At 46.2% G+C, this 21941-nt stretch overlaps 1 protein-coding gene across 3 annotated transcripts in view; it reads left to right on the top strand.

Moving 5' to 3' along the window:
* plekhg4 (pleckstrin homology domain containing, family G (with RhoGef domain) member 4) overlaps positions 1–21941 on the top strand; it is a 60781-nt gene that overhangs the window by 24818 nt on the left and 14022 nt on the right. For all 3 annotated transcript variants that reach the window (XM_076286974.1, XM_076286973.1, XM_076286972.1), the window contains exons 7-13: positions 554–640; positions 1292–1408; positions 1750–1848; positions 4596–4744; positions 10471–10609; positions 11165–11287; positions 11655–11846. In XM_076286974.1, coding sequence (XP_076143089.1) covers positions 554–640; positions 1292–1408; positions 1750–1848; positions 4596–4744; positions 10471–10609; positions 11165–11287; positions 11655–11846 — 906 coding nt within the window. The remainder of the gene's footprint in view (positions 1–553; positions 641–1291; positions 1409–1749; positions 1849–4595; positions 4745–10470; positions 10610–11164; positions 11288–11654; positions 11847–21941) is intronic.

Below are 21941 nucleotides of genomic sequence, written 5' to 3'. Positions count from 1 at the left end.
TTTGTTTGCCAGTTGTTATGAATTTCTTGGATGTGTCTTTCAAGACTGCTGTACAGTAATGTGTTCCACGATGATGGATTTGAGTGTGCATGTGTCTGTGTCACTGAGGGGGAAAACTACAGCCTCTGGAGACTCCTCTCAGTAGTTTTACGGGCTTTTGAGTCATGTAGGTCTCATGTCGGTGTATCTGACCATTCTTTTATTGGGGGATGTGAGACTTCTGTACAGACTTCAGTTAGTGTATGGGCTTTGTTCTTCTGTTTTACAATAACAGATCACACAAGCTATAGAAAACAATATACGATCACTAAATTTACAGCTGTAAAGTAACCTCAAGGATAGTGTGAGTGTTATTGTAGGCCATGTTGACTATGAACTTAACTTCACCAAGACCCTTGAGCCACCTGTAGTTTTTCTAAAATGAATATCTTGAACACTGTATTTTCTGAAATGAGAAAAAGGGTCACTGTTTTCTTTTATTTTGAGACTTTACACTAACATTCTCTCTCTCTCTCTCTCTCTCTCTCTCTCTCTCACGCTATCCTCTTTTTAGGACGCTATGCCAGGGTGCATCCATACAGTGCTTTTGCTGGCAGATAGAGATTTAGCCCTTCGTATGGAGAAGACCCCCTCTATACAGGTAAGAGGACAGAAAAGCTTACACACTAACTGTTGGTCACCCAGTGGCACAATAGAGTAGGCCGTAATGTAGATGAAATGCAGATAGTCACTGTAATTGGCATCAAGGTGGATACAAAAATTGTGCAATCACTATAAAATGATATCTCTGTACTGGTCAGCTCTCAGTCTGTAGTTGCTGGCTGTAGACTCCTGTCCGTACCTCTGCTCCCTCCTCTCAGCCCCCTTGCTCTGATGGAGTGCTATTTAAAAGACCAAGTGGCTGTGCTGAGTGTGTGTTATTGACTTCCCATGATTGCCAGGCTCTGAGGACGTGCTTAACTCTGGCACACTCCGTTCCAGAGAGGTCGTGGCATCAGAACAGATAACAACATTTATAGCTTTTCGATTCATGTGCAGATGTTGTGGGCTTAAAGTTAAGAGAGATAACCTCTTTTATTTATAACAACCTGCATTTAAAAGCCACGGCACTCTCCAGTCTATCTGCAATGTTGTTGTTGTTACTGTAGAAACTGAGGATGCCTCTATATTTCTCTCTCTCTCTTGCGCACGCCTGTGCACGTGCTCTCTCTCTCTCTTTCTCTCTCTCTCTCTCTCTTTCTCTATCTGACTCTCTCTCTCTCTGTCTCTCGTTATCATGTGTGTTGGACAGCTGGAGCTCCTCACCTCTCTGAAATCCCTGCACAAGCACGTGGAGGCCTCCCAGCTGCCCACCGAGTACGACGGCACCTTCCCCTTCTCTCACGCCAGCTGGATGTGCTTCAGAACGGTGAGAGGCTTCGTTGTGTTTACTATGGGAGTTGTAATCAGCTGAGGCTGTGAGTCCAGTGATAAGAAGTAAATAAATGGGTTCCTGTGCTTTTGAATTGCCTGTTAGGATCTGGGAATAGGGATGATCTAAGGATGTATACATCAAGTAGGACCACAAATTGTTTGTGTTGATGACATGTTTGTGTGTGTGTGTGTGTGTGTGTGTATGTGTGTGTGTGTGTGTGTGTGTGTGTGTGTGCGTGTGTGTGTGTGTGTGTGTGTGTGTGTGTGTGTGTGTGTGTGTGTGTACATCTGGTCAGCATGTGTTTCTCATTTCCCTCTCATCTGCTTTGTCTCCAGAGACTGGAGCAGCTGACCAGTAACTGTCAGGATGCTGTCAACCTCCTCCAGAGCACCATCTCCAACCTGGAGTCCACTCCTCTGCCCCCCACCGCCGAGGTAACTCTCCTGCCTTTCAGAGGCCCCTGCACTGCGCTCAGCCTCCCTTCATACCAATGTCCACTAACTTTAAGGCGGGGATCACATTAGCAAGCGGCAGACGCAAACGCAATACAACGCTCAGACCATAATAAAGTTTTGTCTCGTTCCTAAGCAACATAAACGGTTTGTCAATTGAATACGCTCACGTTGCGCTTTGAAAGTTGAACCAAGTTCAACGCTCAGCTCGCTCAACGCTAGCGTTACGCCAGCGATGCCACCGTTCCGCTGCCGAACCATAGAGAACAATAGGAAACCTGCCGCTTGCCGCTGGCTGATGTGATCCCCGCCTAAAAGTAGCCTTTAAGACCCGTCGGCACGCTTATGTGGCTCCCATTTACCTTTAAACGTTTCTAATTGTTACATGTCCTCCCGCTTCACATCACACCGAGTGTCGTGCTCAATTCCCAGCGTTAAGTAGCTCCAATGAAAACGCGCTGACACTGTAACACTTTTGTCCATCCAGCGCAAAGCTCAGAAGGCTACTCTGCTTCTTGGCTCGGCCAGCTATCTTTCTACCTCCCACGATGTGACTTGAATGAGGGTAAAAAAAGGGAAAAGCGTTTTAGTTGGCAGGCGCTGACGTTAGCTCAGTCTAATCTGTGTCACTGGGGCTGTGGCTAAATTTACCCAGACCTGCCGCAGCCACCGAGCCAGGAGCTTTTATTACAGTCTGGACGAGGATGCCTGTTAATGAAACAAACCTCTGGAGAGGGCCCGTAACAGACCTGGAATTTTTCTATTCAAACGTTGATTTTTTCCCTCCCTCCCCTCTCGCTGTGGGCTGCTCCTGCTGCGGCGGTGCTCTCTCTCTGTGCTGTCTCCCTCTCTCTCTCTCTCTCTCTCTCTCTCTCTCAGTCTCTGTGTCTCTCTCTCTCTCTCTCTCTGTGTCTCTGTCTCTGTCTCTCTCTCTATCTCTGTTCCTAGGAGCACACTGCCGGCCTGTGCATTGATTATGTTGACCTTACGTTTACGTGGCAACACGGGTCAGCAAAGGACACAAAGCGACTCTTCAGGTCCGCAGGGAATAGGCTGAAAGAGCGTAGTTGGGTGGTGGGGGGGGGGGTTTGAGGCTTAGAGGCCTCCCCAAGGGGACAGTTATCCTTTTGAGGCCATCTCTCCCTGTCTCATATTTTATTTTGAAGGGAGGTGGGTGAGCGGTGGCTCCCTTAGTCCCCGTCATCCACTTTCACAGACTCCTGATCGGGTATTGATTCAGTGAGTGCTCAAAATAAGAACCTCTGCATTCAGGAGAGCAGGGTCCCCTATCTTACCTTTCAAGGACGACGAGCCAAAAAAAAAACAAAAAAAAAAACCCAGCCTGTTTGAACATGTTAGGCCATCAGGTCCTCCTCCTTCTCTCCCACGTCCCTCCTCCTCCCTCCCTCTCTCTCCTTCTCTCTCTCCTTCTCTCTCTCCCTCCCTCTCTCCTCCCTTCCTCGGTGGGATTAGGGGGCCCTCGCCCACCCGTCCTCCAGTTCCAGGCTGTTTTTGCTGACAGCACACACACACACACACTACTCTCAAGATGTAAGGTTCAGAGAAGCAAGCTTGCATTGGGGAAGCACGCAAGTCTCTGCAGCATGTCTCCCCTGAACACATTCAGCGGTTTCTATTCTGAGCACATACATTCCAAACAGGAGAGCACAGACAGTGGCAGGTGTAATTAAAGTAATTATAGCCAGACTGTAACCGTCAGTTATTCCCTAACAAAGAATTTTTTATTACTTATGTCTGCTGATGAAATCATTTGAGTTTTTTTTTTTTTATGTACTACTCAGCGTTTGATTTAGACATTTACTTTTTTAATTATCGGAGCCAGTCGTCCCATCTGTCAGTGTGGTTGGATCGTTCTCCCAACCTCCCGTACCGTTTTTTTTTCTCAGCTTGCGCACGCACACACACACACACACACACACACACACACACACACACACACACACACACACACACACACACACACACACACATACACACACACACACACAGTGTAGTGTAGTGTTTGTGTGTTGTGTGAGTTGCTCTTGCTGTCAGAAGACATTTGAGCTGACTGCTGCTCAGCCTTGTGGCAGTAAGTCAAACAAATCCACGCAGCTGGCTTGGAATTGGGGCCACATCCTGTGAGTTATCGAGCTCTTGGGTCTACTGGGCAGGGTGTGGCTGCTGCAGTGTGAAATCTCCGAGCTCAGAGACAGAGAGAGAAGGGAATACTGCAGATTTGTTTCAGGTCTAATCGGCAGGGTGCTACTGATAGTGTGGAAAACATGACGCCTTCCATGGAGGCCATGTGTATAGTATGTAAAGAGAAACTAGTGTGTGGAGAAAGGTACAGTTTCAGATTTTCTGTCCTTCAAACTCTTTTCACTCTTGTTATATAAGAGAAGGCCATGTTTTCGATCCCCTTTAAGTGAAGTTGTGTAATATTTGTGTTGTGTCGTGTAAGTGCCAGATTGCCATTAGTAATTCTCCAAGTTATATTTAGTATAAAAGAATGCCATTAGTAATTCTCCAAGTTATATTTAGTATAAAAGAATGAAGGGACCAAAGATGTTAAGGGACTTTGAGGCCGGTGTTGCCTCTTCAGAGTCTTCAAAATGTTTTGATCCTGCCCGATTTCTTTTGTAGATTATATATAGATTATATATCATGCAGATAGCTACAGATGGAGAGAGTTACAAGTGACCCTTCCCCTCTGTCCCCCTCCCCAGGAGGCGCAGGTGCTGCTTGGCCGCTACAGGGATCTGATGCGCAGCGTGCTGGAGGACAACCGGCTGGTCCGCCTGCAGCTTGAGGGGGGGGCGTCCCTGTCCCGCCTGCGCAAGGAGGAGTCCAGCGTCAGCCTCACCGAGGACTACAGGTAACCGTGACGCTCAATCACAACAGACCACTCATAAGCAGAGCTTGCGGTATCTGTCTGTATGTCTTTACTCCCTTCTTTCCCTCTCCCTTCTTTTTTTTCTCTCAAAGCAACACCAAAGAACTTTCCCTCTGCCGCACGCACGCTATTTGTTTATCCAGCACCAGCTTTGCAAATAACGATGTCCACAGACAAGGTAGAACTTACCATGACTTATAAAAGTACGATGTATTGCAACATCAGATGCAAGTCAAATTTGTAGTTTCTTATGTTTCATTCCATCGAACTACAGATCCGCTACCCGATCAGGCAAACTTACATAGTGCGGTTATAGCCGATAGAGGGCTGCGAAGCGAATGCAGAATTGCCGTTCACCCTGTTACGAGTTGATGAACCACTGAAACGATTTTGGAAACATTATTTTAAGGTACAAAAAACTCTTTGGTGTTGCTTTAATAGATGTCTTGATACCTTATTTCTTCCATGTGACTCTCATACTGTCCAAGTTGGCTGTCATGCTATCCAGCTTGTTCTGTCTTGTACCTTCCATCACTACCTTCCCTCGCATTATGCTGTCATCTCTTTTCCTCTCTTTGTCTCTGAATTGATTCATTGTGTTAGAATGAGAAACAGCAGCAGTGCAGTGTTGAATTGGCACAGCAGACATTGATTAAACCTGAATTAGGACATTAGGATTGCAATGTGCAGTGTGTAGTAAACAGAACATTGCTCTCTCGGCTTCTTTCTCTTATTCCCAGTTCTGTCTTCTCCTTCTCTCTCTCCCTCTCTGCTTACGCTCGCCTTTCTTCCATCTGCTTGACTTAAATGGACCGTTACAACTAAAATCAAGATCTGCTCTAAGCAGTTATTGCTTAGTGGACCACAGCATTGTTTATGAATGTTATCCCCGTCTTAAGAGCAACGGAGACACACCTGCCAAAACAAAAAAGATTGCAGATACTTTGGGGGGTGCACACATGCTTAGAAAAAGAAACAAGGCTGCCGGCATGAGGCGAACTCTTTCTGTAAATGTGTGTAAGTGTTTTTCCTCTCCATGGGCCAAGTGGAACACTCTTATCTGGGCTAGCTCCATTCCCTGTCTTTCTCTCTCTCTCTGTCTCCCTGTCTCTCTCTTGCTTCCTCTTTCTCTGTCGTTGAGATGTTCCTGTTCCATATCAAAGGCTCGCTGATATATCTCTGTTTGTATGCACTGCCCATAAAGCTACATCCTGTAATAGAGTCAAGTGCACATGAAGGCTGGTTATTGTGTACTGCATGCTTATTTTAGCTAAAACACTTTTCCTACGTAGCCATGACCATGAAGTGCACTTAGATGGCAAAAGCATTTGTGGAAAAACATGAAAGATATCCTGATTAGATGACATGCAAGCACACACACATATGCAAATGCATACACAAACACATGCAAACACACACATACACAAAGATAAGAATGCAAACGTATATACACAAGGGCAGTGTTTCATCAGATGCCTTAGATGCCATCAGATGAGTCAATGCTGGTGAGCAGTGTGTGAGGATAAGCACTATATTCTCCCAAGCTTCCTCTTCTTATCAAAGTCAACAATGCCTCTGTGCCCTCCTTAAGCCGACCTGTGTCTTCTTCTCAGCTCCTCTTCGACTCATTTAAAATGGGAGCGCTGTAATCATACCTGCACACCTCCCTGTGAGCACCGGCTGTTCTGTTTGTGTTACCTAACCAGCGCAGCATAATAGAAGCTTACACAGGTGTGTCTAGAAAGCTTGATAGCTCACAAAAGACAACAACACGTTTCTCTTTTTGTCCTCATAATGCTCCCTCTGTCCGAAAGATAAAAACAAAGATTTACAGAAAAGAGTCGTTAGTGAGGTATTTCCGCTTGTGTAGCGAGAGATTTGGCATGGAGACGTGGGTGTGCTCCCAGACAACCTCTCCTCCCTCGCTCACCTCACCTTTGGCCTTCACTGGCCTGTCCTGGAATGTGCCTTCACCTGCAGGCCTCTGTTTTCCCATCCACACTCACACACACACACACACACACACACTCACACAAACTCACACACAAACTCACACATCTCACTCCTGACACATTAACCCACCCCTCTTTTTTTCTCGTCTGGGTCTGGATCCCTCCTTCTCCCTCATCTGCCCCCCTGTGTACTGGCATTGGTTTAAAGTGGCTGGGTCGCTTTATGCGAAGCTTAGCTCTTGTTTTGGATGAAGTCAAAACGGATGGGGGAGATAAGGGAGGAATTCCAGCTGTGAGTGACAGGTTGAAGAAACAGAATTCCGAGAGCAAACGCTTTTGATGTGGTTCTCGCCAAGGTGGGCTCTCCCGTGTGAAGCAAAAAAAAATGAAAGAAAGAAAACTTATTTGAGAACAGTTTCCTTTTATCCCCCCGCTCTTCAACTCGAGCGCTATAAGCAATCCGAAACCTGAATGAGCCGTTATGGCCATCAACCATTTACCTGGCTCAGGGAGGGGAAAACTGGGAAAGAGCTGAAAAATCTAAACGCTAAACCTGAGCTTCTTTTCCACTTCTCAAGTGAAGGTCTTTCTGCTCATTTTGGTTATTCTTGGATGAGAGGTGACATACCTTCAGTGATTCAGCTCCTGTCATGTGATTTGCATTAGCAATTCAATGTAGCTGGGTTCCTGCCTGAAGGTATTTGTTAATGTGCATTAATTCTGATAGTGTGCATGTGTGTGTGTGTGTGTGTGTGTGTGTGTAGAAGGGGGTGATAATGGAGTTTTTTTTAATGGTGTGTCCCTCTGCCAAAAGTTTGAGTTACCCGCTGTTTTACACAGATCCCTTTAATAAAGATACAGAAATTCCAGACCCAACTGCACCAGCCTAGAGGGGAAATCAGTAAGCGAGCTAGGAGACCTTTGCCAAGTGTTTTGCCCTGTTTTTCCCCCCTACAACTTGACTCACTTCCGAGCATTGAAAGTTTTCCACGTCAACTCTGGCTTTTCTTCATCCAAACAATAACCCTAAACAACTAAGGGCATGCATTACAGTGATTGCAGGTCTCGTTCAACTAAGTGGGACTGTTCCATGTTGACTTTCATCTCCAGGAGACCCATGTGACTATCTTGATCTCTTATCTCTCTCTATCTCTCTCTCTCTCTCTCTCTCTCTCTCTCTCTCTCTCTCTCTCTCTCTCTCTCTCTCCCTCTCCCTCCCTCTCTCTCTCTCTGTCTCTCTCTCTCCGCACTGACCACTGGAATGCCTTTGAAATTGTTGGCAGTTTGCAGAAGGGCACTGTTTATTTTTGGGTGTGGAATATGACTAATTCGACAATTATGGAAGGGTGCGGCCGTGTGACACCAAGCCCACACCACTGCCGCTCAAACCTGCCTTTCCCGCAGTCGCAGATATAAACACACTCTCTATCTCTCTCTCACTCTCATACATATACACACACACACTGCCCACTGGTGATATCATACCAAAACTCCTGGGTTGAGAGGGATAACAAGGGGATTTCATCTGAAGCCAAACAATGAACCCGACCACCAAAGCTGGGTTTGGATTCTGAGGATTTAATCTCTTTTTTTCTAAAAACTAAAGCCCTGTCAACCTCGAAGAATGTTACATGCTTCAGCTACATGCCGTCCATACTAAACAAACATTTTTTTGGTTCTAACTTGTTATTTCAATCAAGGTCAGAAGTCTACTTGCTTAGCTGTTCAAATGAGCCCTCCAGCTGAACTGAAAAGTTCCAAAGAACTAGGCCTTCTGTCTGGTTAACTGACATTAGATAAAGCTCTACTATTGAACCAGTGGTCCTGTGATTATCACCCGTAGCGTGAACGACTCATTTGCCACTATTGATCTTACCACTGCTCCCAACTATCCGAACAGAGAGCCGTGACAGCCGTCTCCTGTCCCAATTACACTGGTTAAGTTCCGCTGGAGTTGTAAAGTAGAGAGGCGGCAGGTTATGATTTGTAATGTTTTTTTAACCAGCCCAACGCGATCTGTGAAGCTCAAAGCAAAGCAAAGCAAAACCATAGAGATTGATTATCAATTCAAACTTATCCCATTCTGTTTATATTATCCGGTTCCTTTGTAAAGCCCTCAGTCCGTTAAAAAAAGTATCCTTTTCCCCCATCTGTAACCTCCCAGGTTGTCTCTACATGTTGGCACTGCTACTTCCTGCTGGCACCTCTTCCTCTGCAGCGCAGCCAGAGCATACATACAGTGTCAGTGATGGAGAAGGATGTCTTCAGATTCAGAAGCTTGAACCATGGACAAAGGCCCTGATTAACAGAGCCGTCCACAGCTAACACTCTTCATTAGCATGAGAATTGAGCAAGCAGAAATCCCCTCCAGCGGTGCAATCAATGCAGTGTTGTTCCCACTCTGAGGCGCTCGCCACAGTTTGAGGCTGAGGTTGAATTCCTTGCATATTGTGTGTATGTTTGCATGTCTGGATGAGTGTGTGTGTGTGTGTGTGTGTGTGTGTGTGTTTGCATGTATTTTGAACAGCAGGGGGCAGAGCTAATCCAGTGTGACTGCTTAAAGGACAATCAATCATTGCGGGGGAGTGATTCATCAATGGATTTTTATTTAAATGCCTGTATTAATCAGAGCCGCACCATTACACCCAGGTCATGCCATGGTACTTCCGTGCCCGTTTGAAAACGGTGATTTATACATGTAATAAAGGAATAGCTCATAGCCGGGCTCAGTTGGGTAAACAAAGGGCAGGATGGGTAGGAATGCTCAACACAGTACTGAGCTCTGTGTAGCCACGCTTCACAAGAAATGAAGTCATAGCTCTACTCATCAACCACAGGAATCCTTTACAATGTGCTCAGTCATTGTGTATTGCTGTAATGGCTGGGCTAATGTTTCCCTAGCTGTGCCCTGAAGGAGAAGAATACACACACGCGTACACACACACACACACACACACACACACACACACACACACACACACACACACACACACATACACACACACACACACACACACACACACAACCTACACACTACACACACACACACACACACACACACACACACACACACACACACACACACACAACCTACACACTACACACACACACACACACACACACACACACACACACACACAACCTACACATTACACACACACACACACACACACACACACACACACACACAAATCTACAGAAACACAAAAATCACACTTAAATACCACAGCAGGGATGATAAAATGCAAAAATGAAGACATGTACATACAGTACACTCACACTAACAGACTCCAGACTCCACCACACAACATACACACACAGGCACCTACATATACATATCCACACAGAGGCTATCAGTAGCTGCTCATTTGTGGCGGTGGAGTCAGTGCAGCTGTCTCGTGTAGGAGCCGCTGCATTTTCTTAGTGAAGTGAACCAGTCAGGCCAGCTGCACAATCACGCATAGGCCCACAACCAGTCACGACATGCTTTGTCTCTTCAGCATCCAATCGTTGCCCTGCTTTAAAATGTCACAACCAATGACGCTCTAACCCAGCTACTTCTCTACTTTGTAACTGATTACACAGTACAGTACAACTGAACTGTTGTTTTTAGTAAACAAGTAGTATCTGCAACACGTTCGAAGCATTTTTAAATGTGTTAGAAGTCTTTTTTTTTTTAAACCAATATCCCTTTCCTATTTTCTGGGATGTTGAATGTTTTTAACACGCTGGGTGTCGTGCCGGGTTGTGTTGCAGAGATGCTATTGAGACAGTGGGGCAACTGTACAACCAGGTGGATGAGCTGGTGCACAGACTGGTGATGCTGTCCAACAAGTGCACGCAGGAGCTGGAGTTTGTCATGGAGTTCAAAAGCCTGGAGGAAGGCTTCAATGAGGTAAGAGCTAAGAGGGAACTACCTCCCTCAGTGACCATAGGTGCTATCACAACACAAGACATTTCACTTAAACTAGCATGTGTTTTTTTTCTCACTTAATGACTGTTTTGTGTATCTCATTATGCTTCTTCACCCTCTTTCCTATATTGTATTTAATTATATGTAATATTGAATATGTTAGTGAATATGGTTAGTGTGCTCTACATAGTTTTTAAAAATGGTTGGTTTTAGTCAAGAGCATGTTCAAGAATGTTGGCACAGATGTGTTGTAAAGGGCTCCATCCCAATGGCTAGGAGAATGCAGAGCCATTGGATTATCTTGTGTAACACAGGAAAAGTCCTCTAATTTCAGCTCAATTAGAGAGGGCGGTTGCTTAATGCACATCAGCAAGGCCAAATTATAGACAGCTGGATTGGGGGACACTAGTGGGACGGGGGGTTTCTGAAGTAAGACAGGGGAGGTATGTAGGTTACCAGATGTGCTGTGTCAGTTGTTGCTTCACGGAGGTCTCCTGTGTGTGTTTGTGTGTGTGTGTGTGTATTTGTGGTCATCAGGTGAGTCACTGGATCGATGAGGTTGGGGAGAGTCGTCTAAAGGCCCTGGGGGAACTTGAGGACTCGCTGGATCAGCTGCGGAAAAAGCAGGCGCTCTTTCGGGACTTCTACGCTGCTGCATATGTACGTGAAGTTCCTCCTTTCTCTCGACTGTCAGTACACTGACATTTCACTAGAAAAAACTGGCGTGTCCATTTCCACCAGTTTAGCTGGACTTGGACTGTACAGGATATGTTAATGCATCAGTTTTGATTGAGAAAACACTTTCAACAGATGTCAGATTTCAGCACCATTCATGTTCCAAGGCCATTTTCATTTTGTAGGTGGCAGTTATGGAAAAAATACTCAAGATAAAGTACAATACACGAGAAAAAGAATATTAAATAATCAACATATGCTTCTCTAATACTACTAGGTACATGAACCTATGAAGGAGATCAGGTGACCTGCATAATCACTTGTCTATCTGTGTCCCTTGTTTTTTTTGCAGGAGCACTGTAAGGGTGGGGAGGCCTTGCTGAAGAAGCTAGAGAGATGGGAGGACGTGTCGTCGGCAGAGCTGCAGGTGTACGAGGTGAAGGTCCGCTCCTTTTGGGTGCACCTGCAGGACTTCTCCCAGCGCGTGGAGGATACCCGCGACAAAATCGACAAGACTGTCAGGCTCTACGAATTCTTTGATAAGGTAAGACCTGCTCTCGTGTGAGGACTTTTAACTCACGTGCACCGCATAAATGCTGTACTACCCTTCGGGCTGTTATTAAAGCAGATGCAAGCATGTTCTCTGGGCAAATACTGCATGTGTCAGGTGTGACGACTGCTTTTAATTTTAGGGTTTAGGTCGCAAGCGGCAGGTAAACACTCTCAGCCTCACAAAAGGGCAAAATAAATTAAACTAGTGAATTAAACTAGTGAAACTAAAAGTCTCACTGCCGTAAGAAAAAATAGTATCACTCATCTTGGATGAGATGATGGTTTACATTTAGTGAACATTTAAAATCAGCTTAATGCCAGTCAGTGCATGTTAAGGATGTTTAACAATATTTAAAGTATTAACATTCACAAGCTTTCTCATGTGAAGTTGTGAACATGTAAACGCCAATATGGAGATAACTGTGAAGGTGCATTGATGCACCAGATTTTGTACTACACAGCAAAAGGCCTGAACGTGTCTGAGGAAGTACAGTGCATTGCTGAAGGCTTTGGGAGGTTAACAGATGCCCTGTCTATTTGATAGATGAATGGGAAAGCGTCGGATGGTACCCTGTTTGACATAGGCCTTGTTTCAGAGAAAGCTGAATTGTGAGTGAGGAGGTGTCCAGCTAAACTGTGCGACCAGAGCAGTGTGTCACTGGGATATGTCTGTCTGAATGTCGTCGCAGGGTGACCTCACAGTGATGTCTGACAATGGAGCGTTCTAAAATTAGCTGAGAATCGGAGCTGCCTGTATGCCTCCATTGTCTTCATATGGCCGGCGTACGGGCAGTGGTCAATGAGAGATATGCCCAGCCATTCCAAAAAAAATCTTGACTGTGAGAATAGCGGTGAAGATATTCCACAACTATAAAACCTCAGGTTGAAAACCCGTTTCTTTGGGGTTGAACTACTAAATTGGTGTGATTTCAGTAGCAATTTTGTCCATAGAGCAATTTTTCTCAGACCAAGTATAAATGCCCATTGTTTGCAGGCAGTCTGAATAATGGCATTGGTGCATGCTAGAGACAGAGAGAGAAAAGGAACAGCATGGTAGGAAGAGACAAAAAAGATTGCTATTGAAATTGTGTGAAGTGCTTCCACAATTCGGTGTGCATTGATTATTGTATTGATTTGTCTTTTTTTTGTCAAAGCTCACTTTGGCTCATTCTGAGGTTTCAACCTGCCTCTACAAGTGAGACATCTGGAAATTAAATTTTGACATCAATGACATGACACAAGTTGTGTGAATGTCTGAATCTTGAATTTCAGAATTTCTCTAAAACTGTGTACTGTACATACAGTAATTTCCTGTGTATTAGCCGCATTGTGTATAAACCGCAGGACAGGGTTTTATGCAAGTAAAAAAAAAAAAAAAAAACATTAAATAATATTACTTTCTGATCATTTCAACCATTTAGCATGAAGAAATTCTACATACATTGCTATAACACAAAACCTGCAATCTTCTCACCCTGCATGTGTGTACACTGTAACTCAGAAGTTGTCCTGCCCTGCGTAACACTGCGTTTGTGTATGTCCGATATGTCTCGCACCCCTGTTGGTGGTCAGTGTCCTTTAGCACCAGCCCACTCCCCTCACGGCCTCTCCTTTGAACACACGTCTTCTCTGCCAGGCTGTGACAGCTGGGAAAGGGCTGACCAGTATCAGATTTTAAAATTAGCATAGTTACAGCGCTTTCTCATATCATGCAGGTCAGATCACTCGCCCTTCATGCACTGCCCCTCCCTAGCATGCCACCCCAAACCCCCGCACAACCCCTCTCCGCCATGCCACAGCGACCTCAGGCTCCGCTCACCCAAGCCTCTTCCGCCATCTGTTGGCATATTGAACCGCCGTGTTTATGTGAAGGGAGATATTTAGGGGCGATAGGATAACAATGGAGCCTGTGTCTGTCCCGCTCATTTCAGCCCCACTGACACACGTTTTTGCGCTCACGTTCATGGGGCCTTCTGAAACCCTCTAACCTTGCTTATTAGCCGCATAGGTCTCAACAGGTTTTTCAGATTAGGGCACATGCTTATGCATCATGCTTTGCCAGCATAATAACAGTGCTTTGTTTGCGTATGGTAATGCGGAAGGGTTAAGAATGCTAATTCTTTGGTAGGATTTACGCGGCGGGGGTGTCACTTGCTGCAACGGTGCCTTCTGCTTAAGCCATGTATGCATGTCCCGCTCTCAATTCTGGGGAATTTCCTTTTGGTTGTTGTCTGGTGTCACCATGCGCCGTATCTCTATGATTGATGTGAGCTGCTGGTCAGTTTTTTTTTTCTAAATTAGAGGACACATGGAGTACTGGGTGGATCCATGTGGTAATTAGGCCAAGTCAGCAGGACACCATTGAGTTTGCGTTGCTGCGTGAGGTTTTTGTAGAGCTTGGGCCCTCTATGGTTTGTTTCATGTGTCGTGTCGGATGCAAGCGAGACCCTGTAAACCACAGTGTTATTGTTCTTCTGGATGTACATGTATGGGAGTGTGTGTGTATGTGTGTGTTTGCACAGGAGCAGTCATGGAGACCGATGAGACCAAAGACTAGGGCTTAATTTGTCACTAATGACAGCCTAACCCAATACAGAATTAGAATGCAGCAGTTGGACCATCATGCCTAGCAACCAGACCCCACAAAAGACCGGACAGGGGTGGGGTGGGTGGGTGGATGGATATTTATATATTGGTTATTTGACAGCTTTATTGACGACCCTGTGTGCTTTGAATGATGAATTGCTTTTACAAATGAATATTGAACAAGGTTGTAGATTTTTTAATAAAAAAAATACTTTAGTTGAGATTTTGAAATACATTAGAAAAATATGAACTTCTCCTCAAATGTACAGTGACAAAACATAGACTATACAAAACAGGTCATTGCCCTCAAATGTCAGTCTTGGGTACACATACACAAGCTCACCATAGGATTTGTGACATGTATTCTGTGACAAATGTGGTGTTATCGACATGTCTGTGGAGATAGCCCTGCAGCTAAGCATGCCCAGCAGAATCAATTGAGAAAAAGTGACAGTTTTCGCTATGAGGAGGATGGGGTCTTTGTTGAGACCATGCAGAACCATGCAGCGATTGTGCCTAAGGGCAGGGGCTGGGCATCCTCCCTGGGCTGTTCTGCCCTCACTGTCCCGTCGCGTGTTCGTTCACTGACCCACTCAGTGCTCCAGATGGCCTCTATGGAGGTACAAAGGAAAGAGGGGGGCGGCGAATCACTGGGATGATTCCTCACAGAGTTGATTCGAGGACAAAGGGTCTGTGGCACATCAGTCGTGCCCACTGGACCTGCAGAGTGTCAGACTGAGCCTTGGTGTCGGAGCCACTTAAACACAGCCCATTGGCCTCAGGTTAATGCATGACCCTGCCCTACAAAAAACACAACATGAGCGCTGGAAACATTAACTTTTAAAGCATGTCTGTCAGAAATCTCTGTGTCAAAAAGTAACTCTAAATTCTAAATGAAAGTGTTACAAAGGGTGCTGTATGTGTGATGGAAGTTTCGCTAACAGAAAAACGGAAACTTCCCTTACATTAACATAACACAGAGTAATTATTTATTTAAGTTGAATGCTGAAACCTTTTCTCAGTTTCATTGCTGTTGAATGAGCTAAGCTGTCATAATTCGCTCTGAATTCAGTGAGGTTTGTTTGCGCTACAGCTGAATGGGTTCATTGAAAGAAGGGTCTGGGTGTTTTCTTGTAGGAAGCCAAGACATACACATTGATAAACAAGAGGAAACGGCACCTCTCTGTTGAAGGTCCTCTCGCCAAGCTCATTATTAATGATTGCCAAGCACCTCAACCCTTCACAAAAGAATTTAACCCCTAGCCAGCGTTTCCAGACCACATTAGTCAAACTTCTTTTCCTAAAGTACACACACAGGGTTTTCTCACACCAGTGCTGGCATGGTAATTTTTCTGTGGTTTCAGAAGGCAATTGTAAATGCATATACGGGGGCTTCTCTCCAAGATATCGATATGGAGAGCTGGAGTGCAGTGTAACAGCCGGCGAGCGGCTGTGTATTGATCAGGACATTGATACCCAGTGTCTCTGAGGAACACAGTTTACTTTGCCAGGCCCCTGCCACACTTCCTTCTCAGCAGCCGACCACCGAGGAGAATTAGCATCTGAAAGGCCCAGCTAGAAGTCCCAGTGACAATGGCTCAGAAAATGGAATCATACCAAGAAAACTTCCCACTCCACTTCCCCCTCTTCTTTCACTTCTCTCTCTCTCTCTGCTTGCACTTTCTCCCACAGGATTTGTCCGCTGTGTGTTTGGAAGTGTTCATCGGTTGTTTACCTCCAGCAGCGAGGTTTGAGAGCCCGGAGGGGATCACAAAAATTCAAACTTTAATGGACCATTCTTCCACAGTGTGTACTGTGCGTTGAACAATGAAAGACAATGGGGTTTGGCTTGGTGGGTACTCGCTTCAGATCATCCATCAGCGCTGCTACTGTAGACTCACACACACACAACCTCTCAGCTTATTGGGTTCAAGGAGTCCAGGTAGCACTCCAGTGCCAAGTTTTGCTTTCTCTCACTCCATCTTCCCTTTGGCCACCCCCCACCCTTCACTTAAAGCAAGTGGCTTTGTAGTGTCGGCGACAGACACCCTTCCCATCCCCCCTCTCCACTCTCTTCCCCCCCCCTCCTCTCCCTCTCCCTCTCCCTCTCCCTCCCTCCCTCTCCTCCTCCTCCTCCTCTTCTCAGCTAGCCCCAGTTGCTGGGGCTGGCCCATCTGGTATTTGGACTAGCATTTGCCTGTGAATAGAGGGGAGGTGGGAGGAGGTGTGCATGAGCGGGGAGTGGGGAGAGCGGGCGCCAGTGGCTCAGTGTGCTCCCAGTAGTCAGTGTGTAGATCTCACAGGATGACCGCTGCAGCTCCCTGTCCCGCTCATGGGACTAACGGTGCCTTACCCGAGCAGGAGCAAGCCCCCAGCCACGGAGAGGTAGGACTGCGCTGCACAGAGCTTCTTTCAGTGGTTAGGTAGAACTGGACCAGAATGGAACTATCAGTGTGGAACTAGTGCTGTGTGTGGTTTCTTGGGCTCGTCTTGTGTTATCGTTGTCATGCACTGGCTTAATCCTGTTTGGGAATATGAAGAAGTTGTGCATCATCTTTGTTTGCCTTCTTCTTACTTTAGACTTTGTTCTTTTAAGTACTTTCGTGTTAAATTTCAGCCAGTTTGCACTGTGTCTGAACTGTGTACTTGGTGCCCTTTCTTGTCTTTAGTGTGTAGCGAAGCATGGAGCGGCAAGTGGTCAGGAGGATTGTTGGGGGCAGTGGGTTTACTATCGCACAGTCACTCCTCTATCTTGAGTTTACTAACTCTTCCTCCCTACCCCACCCCCATCTATCTTCTCCCCCCTCTTTAAGCCTGTGGGGTACTTTCAAATGAAAGTTGGGGAGAGAGCTTTGTGGAGAAGCCAGCTGTGGTGTGGGTGTTAATTACAGTGTGATGTTTGAGGGTGTTTGCTCAGAGGGACTGACCAGCTCATTTCCATTTTGAAAATTGTACAGCAAGTCTGGACTGCTGCTGGGATATTGCTGCCCCCAATCAGCCTGAGGCCACCAGAAATGAGTCTTTCCTCTTCTTCCTGTCCTGTCTATTATCAGTGATAAAGCCAGGGCATTGTTTAGTCACATCATGATGTGTTGATTGCTTTACAACACCACAGCCTGTGGGGACTGCTAGTGCTCTCCTGTTTCTGCTAGGCCTGATGTGAGCCTCTCTGCTTGATATTACACGCTGAAGCCAGCACAGCTGTCGCCTGTCTGTCCAGGAAAGGAGTGAGTTTTGGGGGGTAGGGTTTATTGCGCTGTGAGCCATATCTCAAAGCCAGGTGTCCTCCTGACGAGAGTTGACTTTCCTCTCTGATAAGAGTGCAAGAGGAGGCGGTGAAACAGAAAAGCAAAGAGAGAGAGAGAGAGAGTGTGTTGACAAGAGAGGGATACAGATCGCTAAGGAAGAAAAAGAAAGGTGAAGCTAGTTTTCACACAGAAGTTAGCCAATTAGTGTTGAGGTGGGAGGTAATAACCCTCGCCATGTCAGATCCCTGGTTATCTACATCATTAGCCAGTGGCTCTCAGGCGACGTGGTCCATGACAGTTATCCATGCCTCTGTAAAAACCATAATGGCCATAATGGATGGGGACAGGAGAGTTGCCCTCAAGTGGGGGTCTCCACTGCTCCCTTTCATCTGATTGGGCTGCCCTGAATGCCCACGGACGGCTGAACATGCTTCTGATCATGCTGCTTGACTGGGCTCGAGGCATGGATCCCCACGGGGCCGCTGTCTCTCCCAGGAGCCCCCAAACACAGATCCGTCCCACCCCCTCCAAATCCTCCTCCACCGCCACCCCAGCCCCAACGGACACCAAGGGACTGGCCTCTAAAGGACAAAAACAAGCCCCATGCTCTTTTAATTAGGCCTGTCAATCCATTGTCGCACATTGACTGGGGGCTTCCTGCCACAAAGTTGTGTGGACCTACACTGTTGCACAGGGGAAAGCTGGGGGTGAGCACCTGTGGTAACAAAACACTGCACGGCCCTGTGCAAATCTATGCAGCAAGCCCTGCAATGATGGTGATGCTAAACAAACGTGCCCCAGAGGCAGAACCCCCCACCTACCAAGAGCAAAAAGACACAATGCAAAGCTCAACACTTTTTTTTATAAGAGCACAGCTTGTTAATGACATGTCAACAAATCACTGGAGCAAGTTTACCTCGGACTAATTAGCCACCTGGCTGGCATGTGTTGTGAGAGCTGTTAATAATGAGGTTGGGCATCAAAGCTGCACTCTGATTGTTGGGAGGACTGCATTTTTGATTTCAGCTTCTCCTCTTAATGGGAGCTCTACAAATTGGGCTAATCCACAATGCATTAAAACTATACCACACCATTGATCACCCACCCCCCATCCCCCCTCCCCCCCCCATTGTGTTCCATGTGCTTTGCATTGGTGCATTCCTTGTGCTTTACTCATGGGTTTGGAATGAGGGGTTTTTCAAATGCTAAATCTGCAGACAACATATTTGTTGATGTCAAGTAGCCAGGCTTTCCAATATCCATCTCCACTCAGTGGGCAGTGAAGCCTCTTTTTTGAGTGAAAGGAGGAAGGAGAACAAAAGACCCAACTCACTTTTGGAGGCCTTAGGTCCCTCCTGTCCTAGTCCCTGTTCCCCCCCAGCACTAGTCTGCTGTCAGGGTGATATTTTATCATGGAGGAAAGGGGGTGAGTGACTTAATAAGCGGTCTTGCTCCCCTTTTTAGTGTCTGGCTGGCCTCATAGCGCTCAGTATTAGACTGATTACTGACAGACCGACGCAGACCAATGGTGCTGCTGGCGTGTGATTGGCTCGCTCAGCAGGCTTTGGGTTCCCAGCCCCCTCTGAAGCCCCCCCTGTTCAATCAAATTACCCATAAACCCCTTCTCTCCCCCCCCCCCCTTTCCTGCACTCTGACACACTGACACACATCAACACACACTCAAGTTTACACGCAAACGCATGTGCACACACTCACACGTTCTCATTAGGTTATGAACTCACAATCATGCACACTTACACACACATGCACAAACTAGGCTAACTCTCAAAAGTATTTTTATTGTTCTTAGGCCATGGATAGTTTTATGCAGTAGAGTCATTGAACAGACAGCACCCCATGGTGAGATTATGTTCATGTAAATATCTCGAAGTGCTGAATGTTTCTCATTAAATGGGTTAGCTCTCCCATTAAATTGAAATTGTATTGCAGTCAAAACAGGATTACTGAGTTACTTTTTTATTGAGTGGCTATGGAACTGATGTAACAGTAAGCTGAACTGCTGTAACCTTACACAGGCTATCTATGTCCCTCAGCTGTTATCCTTGTCATAAATTTGATAAGGAAATCTTACAGGAGTCATGGTCCAAGATCAGGAACCTCTTATAGCACAGTAGCAACAGTACTGCTATCTACGGTAGTCAGTGACTCTCAGAGGTCTTGTTTGAAGTGACAGATTTAAGTCATGGCAGTTTGACTACCAGAATGACCTGCTGTGAAGTAGTACGACTTAGAGGTGAGACTAATGGAACAGGACATTGCGTCTGATTGAACATAAAGCGTTTCCGGAGCGTTTCAGACTGGATGCAGACAGCAACCCCATTGCACAGGCTTCGTCTGCAGCCACATCATCACCCCCCCCCCAGCCTCCCCTTGTTTCCTGCTGGAGTCGTAAAATCTAGATTGAGTGCATATTATTGTTGCTCACGTGATCTAGAGGGCCCCCGCACATGCCTGTAAGTTGGAATCCCGTTCTTAGCTTTTTTTTTTTCTTTCCCAACCATCATTAGCCTCAATAAAACCAGTGAACCATTCTACAATCAGAAACAGCTACCCCTTAGCACCCCCCTCCACCCAATCCTTTCACCGTTAAACCGCCTCAATTTGTTCAGCATCTGCTCCTTATTTACATGTAACGTTACTTGTACCTCCAGTAATTGCCCATCTTTTTCGTTTTGACTGTGCGTCCTGTTTTATTATCGTTTGTGTTCCACAGTGTCAACAGAGGTTAGTCAGAGAGCGTTTCGCTACGCTGAAAGTAGTCCTGACACCCTTTAGACTCGGCCCATCAGGCGACAGTTTTGTCAGATGTGGAAGTGTTGTAAGTGGGGGGTAGAAGAGCAGAGAGGTTTTTTTTTTTTTTGGGGTGGGGGCTTGGGGGGGGTGTTGGTTTTCTCTAGAGAGCAGCTGCCACTGATGGACCCCTCTTTAGCCTGTTCTGCATATCGAATTAGATTATCTAGCACACTCCATTTCAAAATCAAGGTCCCTTTAGTAACAAAAAGTGTGCTCGTGGTGGGGGTGGGACAATGGTGGAGAGGGGCGTTGGGACACGCATCTGTTGCTAGACCTCTCCCATCACTTTTGTGCTTCGTGTGTGTGTGTGTGTGTGTGTGTGTGTGTGTGTGTGTGTGTGTGTGTGTGTGTGTGTGTGTGTGTGACTGTGTGTGTGACTGTGTGTGTGTGTTTGGATAAGTGTGTGTGTTGTGTGTGTCTTGTGTGTGTGCATGTGTGTGATCCATTTGCTTATGCATGCCATCGCTCAACACTCTCCTGCAGGCCATCTCCACAGGCATTGACATTCATAAAGCACCAGTCAAAGACATGGGAACTTCTCTAACGCAGCAGACACGTGCATATGTTAGCTGTCAGCCAGAGCACAATGTGCCGCAAACAATGCACCCCAAAGAGTTGTCTCAGCAACAGGCAGCCACCCATTCCTTGGATCACTGGCCCCAAAATAATCTGGAATAATAATGCAAGAAGTGAAGTCATCGGGGTGCTACTTATCATACAGGTGCCAGCCAGTGCAGTGACGTTATTTCATTTTTCATGTGATCAGAGATGCCTGTGCTGCTGGCAGGAGCATTCCTTTGCTCACGTCTGCCTGGAGAAAAGCAGCTGTTGCGGGACAAAAGGATTGCAAACGAAAACACAGCATGGCCTTTTCCCTCTAGAATCATTTGCCTAGAATAAACAGACAGTTATGAGCACAAATCAGCAGATTATAGAGCTTTGCATTACATGCACCATTGTGACTCATAATCTGGCTGGTAAACCACATCTAACAGTATTTTTGTGTGGTAACGTCAAATTGTAAGTGGCGAGTATCGTTTTCAGTCTTTTGTAGTGGTCTCTCTCCAGTGTCATGACTCATGATGGAGCGGTGCTATTCCCACAGCTCTCACTGGCCTTCGGGCCCTTTGTTGAGTTTATTTGTGTCTATAAAGTCCGTTCAGTCACTTCATAAAAAAGGCTCTAAACTGGAGGAGCGAAGAGGCTCTTCCCTTGAGTCTCACTGGAGGTAGTCCAGGCTTGTTTGTGGTCCGTCACGCTGCATGGGCCTTAATTAGAAAGGCCTGCTCCTCTATCTCTCTCTCTGTCTCTCTTATTCTCTTTCTGTGTGTGTGTGGCCCAACCTCATTTCCTGAGGTCCAACACAGCTCTGGGTTCACCTTCCCGTGCCATCCACCAGCCAGGTCACACAAGCCCCTCTACCCCAATTAAAGGACCGG

Source organism: Alosa pseudoharengus, unplaced genomic scaffold (genome assembly GCF_046254945.1).
Source record: "Alosa pseudoharengus isolate Yale_2024_CS ecotype anadromous, Long Island Sound unplaced genomic scaffold, YU_APseudo_1.1 YU_APseudo_1.1_scf_16, whole genome shotgun sequence".
Taxonomy (NCBI): Eukaryota; Metazoa; Chordata; class Actinopteri; order Clupeiformes; family Clupeidae; genus Alosa; species Alosa pseudoharengus.
The sequence above is the reverse complement of the archived record's forward strand: the minus strand, read 5'-3'. Positions and strand labels throughout refer to the sequence as shown.